The sequence below is a fragment of the Lepidochelys olivacea genome, assembly GCF_965140295.1.
Source record: "Lepidochelys olivacea isolate rLepOli2 genome assembly, chromosome: 4".
NCBI classification, from domain to species: domain Eukaryota; kingdom Metazoa; phylum Chordata; order Testudines; family Cheloniidae; genus Lepidochelys; species Lepidochelys olivacea.
In genome coordinates this window covers 142,436,961-142,450,920 of record NC_140414.1, presented here as the reverse complement: position 1 = coordinate 142,450,920, position 13,960 = coordinate 142,436,961, and the positions used below count along the sequence as shown (strand labels likewise).

The 13,960-nt window shown below is 45.3% G+C and overlaps 1 protein-coding gene across 1 annotated transcript in view; it reads left to right on the top strand.

The window, feature by feature from the left end:
- SLC4A11 (solute carrier family 4 member 11) overlaps positions 1-13,960 on the top strand; it is a 160,570-nt gene that overhangs the window by 137,051 nt on the left and 9,559 nt on the right. The window contains exons 17-19 of the mRNA XM_084626793.1: positions 1,844-2,029; positions 7,065-7,260; positions 12,523-12,692. Coding sequence (XP_084482919.1) covers positions 1,844-2,029; positions 7,065-7,260; positions 12,523-12,692 — 552 coding nt within the window. The remainder of the gene's footprint in view (positions 1-1,843; positions 2,030-7,064; positions 7,261-12,522; positions 12,693-13,960) is intronic.

Below are 13,960 nucleotides of genomic sequence, written 5' to 3'. Positions count from 1 at the left end.
CTCAGGAGGTCATCTAATGCAGTCCCCTGCTCAAAGCAGGATCAACCCCAACTAAATCATCCCAGCCAGGGCTTTGTCAAGCCTGACCTTAAAAACCTCTAAGGAAGGAGATTCCACCACCTCCCTAGATAACCCATTCCAGTGTTTCACCACCCTCCTAGTGAAATAGTTTTTCCTAATATCAACCTAGACCTTCCCCCACTGCAACTTGAGGCCATTGCTCCTTGTTCTGTCATCTGCCACCACTGAGAACAGCCTAGCTCCATCCTCTTTGGAACCCCGTTTCAGGTAGTTGAAGGCTGTTATCAAATCCCCCCCTCACTCTTCTGCAAGCAAAACAGGCCCAGTTCCCTCAGCCTCTCCTCATAAGTAATATGCCCCAGCCCCCTAATCATTTTCGTTGCCCTCCCTCTCTCCAATTTTATCACCATACTCCAGGTGTGGCCTCATCAGTGACAAATAGAAGGGAATAATCACTTCCCTCGATCTGCTGGCAATGCTCCTGCTAATGCAGCCCAATATGCTGTTAGCCTTCTTGGCAACAAGGTGCACACTGTTGACTCATATCCAGCTTCTCATCCACTGTAATCCCCAGGTTCTTTTCTGCAGAACTGCTGCTTAGCTAGTCAGTCCCCAGCCTGTAGCAGTGCATGGGATTCTTCTGTCCTACGTGCAGGACTCTGCACTTGTCCTTGTTGAACCTCATTAGATTTCTTTTGGCCCAATCCTCCAATTTGTCTAGGTCACTCTGGACCCTATCCCTACCCTCCAGCTTATCTGCCTCTCCCGACAGCTTGGTGTCATTTGTGAACTTGCTGAGGGTGCAATCCATCCCATCATCCCGATCATTAATGAAGATGTTGACCATGCAGGGGTGGACCCGATGACCTCTCAAGGTTCCTTCCAGCCCTGCTTTTCTATGATTCTGTGATCAGTGAAGAGAAAAATGATGGGTTGGCTGGACAATGTACAGGCTGTGATCTGCTTGCTGTCAACTGAATACTTCAAAAACTTGTCAAAAAACCTAAGGGCAACATCCCAGGTTGGGACTGAAACAAGGCTAGAGAGTAGCCAGATGGATCTAGGCTTTGAAAGAGAGCCTACAATGGCATAGGCAATGAAATCCTTTTTTGTATAAGCTAACAGGAAAATCCAGATAGGGAAAGAAAACAATAAAGGAAGCCTCAGGTGTTCAGGTGCTGCTTTGGCAATGTGGAAGAACAGGACATGAACTGGGACCGTGCCTGCTCAAAGCTTGCACATAACCCCAATGGATGCTGCTGATTAAAGGTGTCTTTCCTCAGAGTCGGCCCCCTTACGGGCCATTAGTACATATTTAAGCATGTAGCTAACTTACCAGGCACACACATGCAATGCATCAAAAACAAGGCCTGGAAAACTTCAGCTCGATGGATAAAAGTTTATGAGCAACTAAAAAGAGGAGTTTAAAATGAAAAATGCCTTGGCAACCCTTGCTATGGCTGTTGCTAGTGCTCCAGCTAGAACAGTAGTAAATCTGATGGGAATATTAATTTTGAATGAATTGAGGTATCCTGTTTAATATTACAGTAATAAATGCTGACAAAATTGAGGACTAGACCATTATTATAATGGGAAATGTTTCTCTTTTCAGTTCTTTCAAACTGATTGCTGTCCCCTGGCAGCAATCACGTTTTCATTACCTTTCAAATTCATGTACTGTCGGCTATAAAAGAGGAGGTCTGTAAAATTCTGTGCTTTGAGATGCACAATCAATGTCCATCCATGAACATTCTAGCTCAGTCATAGCAAGGGCGGCATTGTTACTACATGGTTGAGTGCACATAAAAACTTTATTAACTAGAGTTTATTTCAGGTTAGTGAAAGGAACAGCTTATCACTGGGACCTCCTCCTTGTAGCTCTGATTAACACGGGCCTGTCTGTCTTCGGATTGCCATGGATACACGCTGCGTTCCCTCATTCCCCAATGCACGTCCGAGCACTGGCCTACGTGGAAGAGAGGGTTGAAAACGGGCACATCTATGAGACGTAAGTTTTGAGGAGCCCCAGTAACAAATCCATATAAGGAAAGAGAGATGTGAATCTGGGGATCCTGAGGGGTTTTCCAGAGTTCTTTAAACGTTACAAATGGTTGTTCTGAATGACGTGAATTAATCTTTCCTGTCAGTCTCCACCAATCCAGACGGCTGGTGCTAGGAATGGTCTGCCCGCATCAACACAGAGGCAGCTGGGATGAAGAAAGATGGTTTGGGGGGGGGTCATTTATTGGTCCCAGAACCAGCTATCAAACCTTGTGGTTCGCTGTAACTACCACCACTGTTCTGCATCTTTGGAGTAGCTGGCAGCTGTACTGCTCTGACAGGGCAATTTCTTTCGGTGCTCGCCTCAAGCTATGCGGCTGGGAAGCCAGGTCTTCCATATCTCAGTATTTTTTCCCCTACTTTTTTGGGTTCATCTGGGAATCCATGAAGAAAAAAAACTTCTTGTTGAACTCTGTCTCCTCAGAGTTGTTCGTATTTCTAAGCTCTCTGCTGAAGCCCTGCTGAGCAGTGAGACAGTAATTCTGGCCAGACGCTGCCTGCTTGTCTCATTAGAAAAATATCCAGTGCGACTCCCCCATGTCTGTAACCTGCGAGGTCAATAGTGCAAAGGGCAGAAAACTGTATCACGGTGGATCTATTTCAAAGATTGCTGCAGCATCTTCCGTTGTACCTCAGGAAGCTGAGAGACTTCTGTTACACAGATACCTTTCCTGAGGCCACCCCTCTGCCATTAGGTCCTTTTGGGAAAACACTGACAGGACTGAGGCGGGTAGGTGCACATGACCATAAGCTGCTGCACTAAGAATCATGTTCATTCTGCCCAGACGTGATTAGATACATAAATGACAACTTTGAACTAGATGCTGGGGAATGGGAGTATTTTCTGCCTTCTACAGCCCCCATGGAGATTCCAAATCTCGTGTTCCTCACAAAGCTGTAAAATATAAACAAGAGGTTCTATATATTGTTGTCTTCCTCCTCCTCAACTGCCTTATTGTGAGAGGGAAGCTAAAGCAAAGCTTAAATAGAAAATCAAAAAAGGGTCGTTCACCTCTGGATACGGAAAGCTCCCACCTCCTGCTCTCTGAAAGAAACCAAGCTACAAACTCAGAACACGATGGATACAAGTAAACACAAGAATCAAGAACCTCCCCTGAAGAAGGCAAAATATTTCCTCTTTCTTGTCTGCGGAGAAATCTGCCTCAGAGTTTGATCCAGGCCAACCTTGGAGTCTGATTGTGTAGCCAAATTAATTCAGGGTGCTACGCCTCATATGGTGAGGAGCCCAGTGATCCAGCGTTGGTTTAAAGATTCTTTGAAGACGCGCTAGGATTATATTCTGGAGTCTCCCCCATTTCCCTGTATTTCCTCAGCTGATGACAAGCCTTCTAGGGCCATAGTCTTAGCTGCCAGACTCTAAAAAGTCTCTGCAGAGCCTGTGTGAGCTGATTTTGAAGAGCTTTTTATATAACGGACAAATTTGGTTAGATTTTCCCAGCAATGGGCACATTCCCTCTTGCCCCACCCCCCTCCTCCCCATTGCCTAGCTAGATTTCAAGCCCTTGCTGCAAAGCATGGAAGTGCTAAAGCTTCTCAGCCAAATAGTTTGTAAGGATTTTTTTTTAACATGGGTACAACATATTTTTCCCTAATCTTGTTCTTGGAAACAGCTGAACCTTTCTTGCAGAAACTTTTCAGAATAATTCAACTTGAGGCAAGACACCCGGGGTGGGGAATGTCAGCCCAAATGTGTGAAATTTGGCAAGGTTGCAAGCAACTGACAAGTGTTCAGGTAAACTTTGCTATAAGCAGTGCTATGAGCACTGCCTATAAATAGTGTCCTCGAGCTGGAAGCAAATTCACAGTATGTCTCACATCGAGACCATTTCCCATGTACCTAACAGCATTAATATCGCCAGCAAACCCATCAATGCTGTTGTTCCTAAAGCATCAGGAGAGGGGACCGGGAGCCTATATTTACCCTGCTAGACTTTCAAGTTGCTTTGGGTAGAATTATATCTCTTGGCTCTGAAAATAATCATCTAATCCAGTTCTGCACATAAAGTTTAAACCTCTTATCCTCGCTTTTCTAATTCATATAGGCCCTACCTCCCTCTCTGACCTGGTCTCCATTGGAATGCCCTCTGGCTCGGTCATGTCCAGATCAGGTTGCAAGCTCTCTTTTACATGGTTTATGAGGCACTTAGTACGCCTTGTGAATGCTCAAAATAACAAATATTCAGATAAATTTGTGAACCATGAGATTGCCCAGTAATTGACCTGTTTACATCAAACAAATTCCCACTGTATACTGTCTGCTGAAGAGAGCCTGGGGCACTTTTAATAGGCATGTTCACTATTTTCCTGGACAGGCCAAATTAACTACTGTATTCCATCTGTCGTGTTTCACTATTAACAGAGGGTCATCTGAGAGGCTAGAATAGAACGTTACTGGTCCTAGAAGCTCCTGAATGGTCACAGTGATGCTGGGACACAAACCATCTAATTCTAGCTGTCAAAGAATCAATTATGCTTCCAACTTGCCTGGGTCCATCATCTCAAGGATCTTTGTTCCACAATAAGCCAGGCCTGGATGCAGACCAGTTGGGAATGAATTCCATCCACCTCAGTGACTGCTGGCCATCCCAGTTCTTCCAAAGGTCCTTACAGAATTTGGGGTAATAGTCTGTAAATGGCAAAATGGGAAGAACTTCTCCCTTAAGAATCTGGATTTTTGCACAAGGATCTGGCCAGTGGTTCTAGGTTTTGCAGGAGAATCTTGACCAGTGGTAGCAGATTCCAATTTCTGCTGTGCAAATGCAGTTGGGAGATTGAGGGTAATTCCTTTTAATGACCCTTCTGTCATCTTTAGGCTTGATCCTTAAACATGGCCGTCAAAAGACTTTGCATTCCCCCCTTTTAACAGATGGCCTTTATTCTTTAAATCTTATAACTGATCTATCTTAATTCTGCCATGTTATCCAAGTATAATATTTTCCATCCTTTTTCCCTTATATTTATTGGTATGGAAGGTCACATTACCTGAAAAGCCTTCACTTTTGGGAGTTTAAGTCTGGATCTCACCACAACCTTAAATGTTGCATTTATTATATAAAATAGGAGGTTTGAAATTGAAATTCAGTCTGTCCTACAGTAAGGGAGTGTTTCCATAATATATAATTTTTTTTACAAGAATTCAGTTTGGAAAGGATCCACCCCACAAGGCAGGAAGTCTCCAATAGGCCAGAAGGAATTGCAAAGCCCCAGGAATGTGTGTGTATAAAACAGAAAAATGTGTTCAATTGGATCTCCATTCCTGTGACTTTAAAATGCCTTGTTACCGGAAGCTTGGTTGCAGTTCATCTGGAGTGTACAAGGTTCTACATCCTTGTAGATAATGTCACCACAGGATGGCAGTAATGGGGTGGATAAACCCTACAGTGTTGAGAGGGGTGCACAGAAAAGATGCTGGGCCCAGGAAGCCCCACCCTGGCAGGCCTGCTGGGCATGCTTTAGCTAGAGGAGGAGTTTGAAAGGGAGTAGTCACTTCAGCACAAGTGGGCGGCAGGCAGAAAGACAGGAGCTGCGCTCATTGCAACAAAGGAGGGTGTCCCCAGGAGAAGGGCATCTGGAAAAAGCCAGGACTACTTAGCCTGCAGATGCCCATAGAGCAGATGAGAAGGGATAACCACAAGCAAGCCACAACGCATCCAGGGGAGGGACAGAGTTGTTGGAAGAGACCATGGGGAGGGTATCTGACGCTTTTCGTACACTACCCAAGTGAGCCCCTTGTTTGGAACTTGGTGGAGTGGGAGTACCTGGATTCCCCTCCCTCCGCTTAACCACGAGGCGTGGCCATTTACCACTAGGTGTGAGTTCCCACACTCAAAGGCACCGAAACAATCTTCAGTCCAGTTGTCTCTGTGCTGATATAGGCAGGCCTGCACCAGCAGTTAACCTCTGGATTGGCGGTTAGATTTCCTTATAAGGAAACAAAATTACAAGTAAACTATCCATTTTTTTGATAATCCTGGGAGAGGAGTTTCCCCTTTTCGCAGTTTTTGGTAGGCATGTGGGACAATGGCAGAGATTGCTCACATTTAGGGTAGCAATGTCCTTTTTTCTTGTCTTATTTTTCAGCTTACTGCATGGGGCACTCTGTTTCCCATTCGGGAATGTTTCTAGACTGTGTGTTGTCCAGTGTGTTTTAAAGTTACTTTGTCCTTTCTCACTTCCTGTCAATATTTTTCCAGTGACAGGTCTGTCAGTCTAAAATCTGTCAAATTCTGGAAATTTGCATTAAGTAATTATGTTTTTAGCATGGTTAATGGGAAATTTGCAGAGTAACTCCCATACTCCACCACAGGATTAAGTTCTTAATTCCCTACATAATTCTCTGAACATTTTCCCTGGTGTATAAACAAGGGGATTTTTGTGTTTATCAAAAATGCTGACGACTTAGTCAGGAGAATGTGTTTTCAAGTGGATCACAAGTTAGATTCCACAGAAGCAGCTTTCTGACTTCCTTTTCGGGGGGGGGGGGGGGAGAAGAGTATGTATATGTATAATATAACATGCATGCACACATTGGTGCAGTCTGAAATCAGGTAGTTCTGGAATGCTTAATGTGCAGAAAGGGGGCTCAAGCATGTTTTAAAGTAATTCTGTTTAGCAAACTGCAGATAACTAAATTAATTTAGTTTAAGCTCAGATAGGATCCACAGAGCTTGGGAGAGAACAAGAGTAGAGACAAAAAATTAAATCACCAAACTTGGCCCTGGCACTTATCCAGCTGCTCTATTTGAGTGGTGGGCTAAATGCCTGGGCTGAGTCCAAGAGGGTTTGTCTTCTGAAATATTAGCGTTTGGCTGGAGATACTTGATGATTGTTGTTTTGGAATGACACGTCCCATAACAGGCTCCCAGTGTGAGTGAGCCCCAGTGGTAAGCATGGGTGTTGACCCATCATTGTCCTTCTCAGTCTTTGCTTCCATGTCACTGTGTGTATTTTCCCATCTATAGGATAGTGAGCGTGAAGGAGACACGACTGACTACACTGGTGGCCAACTTCTTGGTGGGTCTCTCGCTCTTGCTCCTGCCATTCCCACTGCAGTGGATCCCAAAGCCAGTCCTCTATGGCCTCTTCCTGTACATCGCCCTGACCTCCATTGATGGGAATCAACTCTTCGAGAGGGTGGCCCTCTTGCTGAAAGAGCAGGTATAGAGAGTCGTCCTGGAACTGGAAATTTGCTGCACAGGATATGGAACAAGAAATAGCGCCCTACACTCTGTTTCCTGAGGAAATTCATATAATGAGTTGATTACTACAGCTTCAAAACATTGCCATTAAACAGTCCATGATTATGTGTGTTTTAGCCTCCCCCTTCCCCAAGCCATCCTCCACGCACCCCCACGTGCCCTATATAAGCTGTCTTGTGCGTGCAGCCACCATAATAATTACAAGGGCAATAGGCCACCGCAGGATTCCCAACAGTCTCGCCATTAACCCTGACAGGAAGGGTGCTTCAAAAACCTTATGTTCCTCTCCTTTGCTTGATACACTAAGGAGCTTTTATTGCCTGCCTTTGCAATCACACCCTCATTTTATGTTCCCATTTGATATTTGTCGTGTGGTTTTTATTTCCTTGCAGGGTGGCAAACAAGGCATAAGCTCTTTGAACCTTGAACTCTCACCCTTCTCACAATGATGGGGATGGCATGTTTTATATATTTTAAAAGCCGGCCACAGTGTTTACATACAGGGATAATATCTGCATGCTGTATAAATCCCATAACATACCAGGTGCATAATGACAATGAATTTGAGAAGTGAGTGATGCTAATGGCATAGTGAAACATTTTTCTTTTTATACAACAAAGGTTTAAAATCTCAAATCGTCAATAGAAATGTTCAGTTTGTGCAAGTCTAAAATAAACAAGTGCAGTTTAAAGCTAGCAGGTGAAAAATTAGTTACTCCTTCACTTACTCACCATGTCCTGAGTTCAGAATTACATTGTCCAGCTACAGAAGATATCCCTGCCGTGTTCAGTGAAGTTATCAGTTATTGCAAGAGAGAAACAGAACCCTTATCTCAGGTCATGGCATGTGAAAATGCTTTTCAGTTCGCCTGCTAATGGAGTATATTTAGAAACCAATTACATTTCACAGCTGATAAGCAGTTGACTTCCAAGGTATACTGTCATTCCAGAGCTACTGATTACAATCCACTGAACATTTTTCTGTAGAATAGGTTTCCATTGGAAAATGCAGTTTTGCCGAATTTGCATCGGTTCTCTGGGGCGTGTTGATTTTGACCAAATTTTCATCAGGAAAATGTGGAAATGATTCATTTCAATTTTCTCATTGCATGTTAACAATATTGACACTTGAATATTTTATTCTGGCTAAATTATTTTAATATTATATTACATTTATATATGTTATATATTTTAATATAATCTAAACATTGACACCAAATTAATCAAACTGATGAAGTTGTGATTAAACATTTTTACCTTATGGGAAAACATTTTGATGGTCCTGAACAGAAATTTTTTGGAATTTTTGTTAGGCAGGAAATTTTGGTTTTCTGATACAGGATGGAAACAAATTTCAAAGTGGAGCAGAAATTCCATTTTACAATAAGTTCTTCTGCTCGTGTTCACAGGACAGAAGCAAAGCCAGTCACTAGGTTAGACAGTAACAACTAATGATGTGAATCTCCACCTTATACATTATGATATTGTAATAAGGGCCAAATTATGGTTGTCCTTCAAGAGACTGTACATGCACTTTCCACTCTTGGTGAGCATGTGCCCAGCTCACAGTTGTCGAAAATTTTTGCTTCAGCGGTACCCACAGGGTAGCTCAAACGCTCTCCGCTGAAGAGAGAGCCGGAGAAACCCCTCAGAACTCCAAGAAACCCCTCAGAACTTTCTTACTGCCCAGGATGATCATTGGAAGTTCTTGGCTTGCCTTAGCAAGTGCTCTGTGTGCTCATTGTAAACTTATTGTAAATAGTTTTCTAATTGATCGGTACTTAGTTCATAGCGTAGATAGGATTAGTTTCTTTTTCCGTTCCCAGTTTGGGGTTTCCATTTCTTGGTACCAAAGGGTGCCTCAGTCACCAGCCTTCAGACTATGCATTTCCTGCATTAGGCCGATGTACCTGAGCAACCCACACTCAAGTTGCTTGAATTGTTTAGGGAAAGCTCATATTTGAGGATGTTGCCAAATCTCCAAAGACTTTAAGCCTAGGACAAGGGAAGACAGAGAAACCAGGCTAAAGGTTTTGCGCGTGCCGGGAGACCTCTGGCAGAGCCCAGCTGTTTGGACTCAGCAGTGACTGCTTCATCATTGGTTAGGAGTCTTCTATGTTGCTCGAGACCCAGCACTGCTCACTCTCCCCCATGCCCAAAAAGCGGCATAAAACCTCTCAGCAGATCATCAAGAAGGGAAGGTTACTGGCACCAAAATCCTCTAGGCTTGGGATAAGCATAGAGTGCACTGAAACCCAAGCACTCCTCTGATGCCACACAAACGAGCACCGTTGACTCTGGCGCTGAGAGAGGTACCATCTAGTTCAGGGCCTGACGGCGCGCCTTCTACGTCTGCGGAACCGCATCATTCCAAGACCATCTCTGAACTGACAATGCTGGAGGCGTCTGTGGCAGCGAGAGGTCTGCTGACCCTGTTGGTATTCGTTTCCCCGGCAGTGCAGGAGACCACGCAGTTGGTACCGCTCGACACCAGTATCGTCAGCGCGGCGTCCAGTACCACCACAAACGCCGTTGCGTCAGACATCGTGCCGGATGGTATCATCGAAGGGGAAGCCTGCAGTGTTGGCTCTGCAGTGCTCTTCTCTGACTCGCCACCCGTCTTCAGCACCGTCAGGAGCAGCCTCTCCTTGGCCAGCAGGGGGAGACTCGTCCTCCTCTGAATCGGAAATTGGCACCTGTGCTTCCCAGCCTCAGAGCTGCTCTTGCCAATATCCACCAAGGCACTACTACCCTGCTAGGGATCATCCAGTGGGAGTAGGACTGCGCGTGTGGGCTTGGGGCCCACCACCCATTCAGTGGCTTTTTTGGAACCTAAGGGGATTCCCCCGGTTTCTAGGTCATACACAAAGCGTTCGTGCTCTGTGTCCTTGAAGAGACACAGGAAATCTACTCACCAGGTGTCACCTGTTCCTGAGCCCGGTACTGGGCCTGGTGATGAGCAGCAAGAGTTACTCCAGGAGGACAGTGCTGGACAACTTGTGGAGGAGGAGCATCCTCAGCCTGTGCTGGCCTCTACAGTCTCCTCTCCCGGTAACGCAGTCTCCTCAGGGGGCATCTCACTCTCTCCCCCAGTTACTATATGGCTCACCAGGAGCTATTGAAGAGGGTGACCTCAAGCTTGGAAATTCAGATGGAGGTGGCTAAGGAGTCCTTCCTCTTCCTTGTTGATATTTTGGCCACCACAGGGCCTCCACAAATGGCCTTAGGTATTAATAAGGTAATTATAGACCCCCTTAAGTCTCTGTGGCCAACCCTTTACTACATTTCTCCCACCTCAGAAAGTATTATGTCCCCTCCCAGGGATTTGAATTATCTATACTTTCATCCCTACTGGGATCTCTGGTGGTGTCAGTGGCCAGTGAACAGGAATGGCAGAGCCAACAGGCATCATTCCCCAAATCAAAGGATACAAAAAAATCTAGATTTATTTGGTAGAAAAGTTTATTCTACTGGGGGCTACAAGATGGGATTGCCAACTAACGAGCTCTTTTGGGACATTATGATTTTAAAGGTTTCAGAGTAACAGCCGTGTTAGTCTGTCTTTGCAAAAAGAAAAGGAGTACTTGTGGCACCTTAGAGACTAACCAATTTATTTGAGCATAAGCTTTCGTGAGCTACAGCTCACTTCATCGGATGCATCCGATGAAGTGAGCTGTAGCTCACGAAAGCTCATGCTCAAATAAATTGGTTAGTCTCTATGATTTTAAAGTTTGGGACTGCATGTTAAAGTTTAGAGACATGCTGCCAGAGGATTCTAGGCAGGAATTCTCCTCATTAGTTAATAAGGGGAAATCTGTAGCAAGAACTTTGCTGCAGGCTGCACTGGACAACAGTTACGGAAGAGTAGTAACCGTTTTTTTTCACTGGCAACACTCCCATTGATTTCAGTTGAGCCCAGGATTTGGTCCTAATGAAAAAATAGACTCCTAATTTTATTTGGCCTCTATTGAAACCCACTCCTACCTAGGATATCACAGGTACTGTAGATTCCATTGACTGAATATATTCATTGGTAAATAAGGAATGGATATGGATATTGTATGCAGAGTACTCTATTTCACTAGGAGCGTGGTGTAGCACTGGATGGGTTACCTAAGGAGGTGATAGAATCTCCTTCCTTTGTGGTTTTTAAGGTCAGGCTTCACAAAGCCCTGGCTGGGATGATTTAGTTGGTGATTGGTCCTGCTTTGAGCAGGGGGTTGGACTAGATGACCTCCTGAGGTCCCTTCCAACCCTGATATTCTATGATTCTATTTGTTCTCTTTTGTCTTATACTTAGGTTGTAAGCTGTTTGGGACAGGGACGGTTCTTTTTATTTTGCCTTTGTAGAGCAGTTAGCACTGTGGGGTCCTGGCCCATGACGGGGGCTCTTAGGTGCTTTGATAGTACAAATAATAAATATCTGTTTTAGTACAGATTAGACTGCTGTGCCTAGGTTAGGAAACCTGCATAACTCATGCTGCGATCCTAGATCCATTCGTCAATATCAGCATCAGCGGCTAGTCACTCCTACTCACACTACATTGCATTCTGCTTGTGTGGGGTCTCTTCTAGCCTCTCCCAGCTGAACGCCACAGTTGCTCTATCTCAGATTGGGTTGAAGTCTGCCCCCTAAAGAGAAGATGGAAAGTTCTCAAATGGTAAAGAGCCTGTTAAAACATAAAAAACAACCTGAAAGGGGAGCAGCACACAAACAGATCTGCCTAACACGGCATCACCACGTGATGCACACACTCTCCCTCGCCTCCGGATATTTTACATGTTGCTACACAGTGCTGCTAATCATCCACGGGGGAATATAATTATGGCATTTATATCAGTATTTCTTGTGCTCCAGATGTTCCTCCAGGCAAGTCTATCTCTGGTTTCCCCCATTTTTTATTGCCCAGTCATTCTCTGTGTTCTGTTGCCAGTACCACAGCCGGAGGTATTAGCTTTAACCCTTGAAATCCTTAGTTCAGCCCTTTTGGCTTAAGGAACAGGCCAGTACTCAGCTTAGAAAGTCCTTCAACATCTGCAGTGCCATTTGTGTATTTCTGATATCTACCCGTTGACCTGATGTGTGAAATGAATGCTTACAGCTGTGTGTTGATGGTTTCCCAAAAATAATTTCTTTAATGGGCACACTTCTTATACTTTATTCCCACCTGGACTGATTTGTCTATTGCTGTCTGACGTATACCTCTTTTCTCTTTCACAGACGGCTTACCCTCCAACGCATTACATTCGCAGGGTCCCTCAGAGGAAGATCCACTATTTCACAGGCTTACAGGTTCTTCAGCTCCTCATCCTCTGTGGGTTTGGGATGTCACCGTTACCGTACATGAAGATGATTTTTCCTCTCATTATGATAGGAATGATCCCGATCAGGTAAGTCGGTCTCTGTATTAAAGACACCTCCCTGAGTGGCCAAGCTGTTTGGCTTCTGACTAGGCAACTACATACTACTTAAGGCAGGTGTACGCTACCACTGAAGTTGATCTAAATTACATTGCTCAGGGATGTGAAAAAGCCTTCCACCCCCTGAGCTATACAAGTTTCGCGCTGTCCACACCAGAAGATGGTATGATGGGATAACATGATTTTGGCAATTAATTGATCTTTAAATATTCATGGTAAATAAGCCCAATGGCCTGTGATGGGATGTTAGATGGGGTGGGATCTGAGTTACCCAGGAAAAAATTTTCTGTCGTATCTGGCTTGTGAATCTTGCCCGTATGCTCAGGGTTTAGCTGATTGCCATATTTGGGATTGGGAAGGAATTTTCCTCCAGGGCAGATTGGAAGAGGCCCTGGAGGTTTTTCGCCTTCCTCTGTAGCATGGGGCACGGGTCACTTGCTGGAGGATTCTGTGCTGCTTGAAGTCTTTAAACCACGATTTGAGGACTTGTAGCTCAGACATAAGTGAGAGGTTTTCGCAGGAGTGGGTGGGTGAGATTCTGTGGCCTGCGTTGTGCAGGAGGTCAGACTAAATGATCATAATGATCCCTTCTGACCTTAATATCTATGAGTCTATGTCAGCGGTAGACACTCTTCTGCCAACATAGCTTACGCTTCTTGCCAAGGTGGAGTCATTATAGTGACGGGAGAGCACTCCTCCATCGGCAGCTGCAGTGATGTAGCGCTGTAGCGTAGATTTGCCCTTAGATTTCTTTGTGATCCTGTGCCATGTTCTGCACTGGCTTGAGTGGTCACACAAGGAAATTAACACTGCACGCAGAATTTCCTTGCCCACACAGAAATGGGCTGCAGTGGGGGAGGGAGAGGGAGAGGAGTGGGGGAGGGCTGCAGTGGGGGAGGGAGAGGGAGCCGCTGGAAGCAGCGGCCAGTACATCCCTCAGCCCGCACCACTTCCCACAGCCTCCATTGGCCTGGAGCAGTGAACCGCGGCTACTGGGAGCCGCGATCGGCCGAACCTGTGGACGCGGCAGGTAAACAAACCAGCCCGGCCCGCCAGGGGCTTTCCCTGCACAAGTTTGGGAACCACTGCTCTAGCTCCCTCTCCCTCCCCCATCAGTATCTTGTGTGGGCAAGCTGGGCTCTGCCGAATCCAGTGGTCCCTAGTGGTAGCTAGCAGCACTGCAGCCCATTTCTGTGTGGGCAAGGAAATTCTGCGTGCAGTGTTAATTTCCTTGTGTG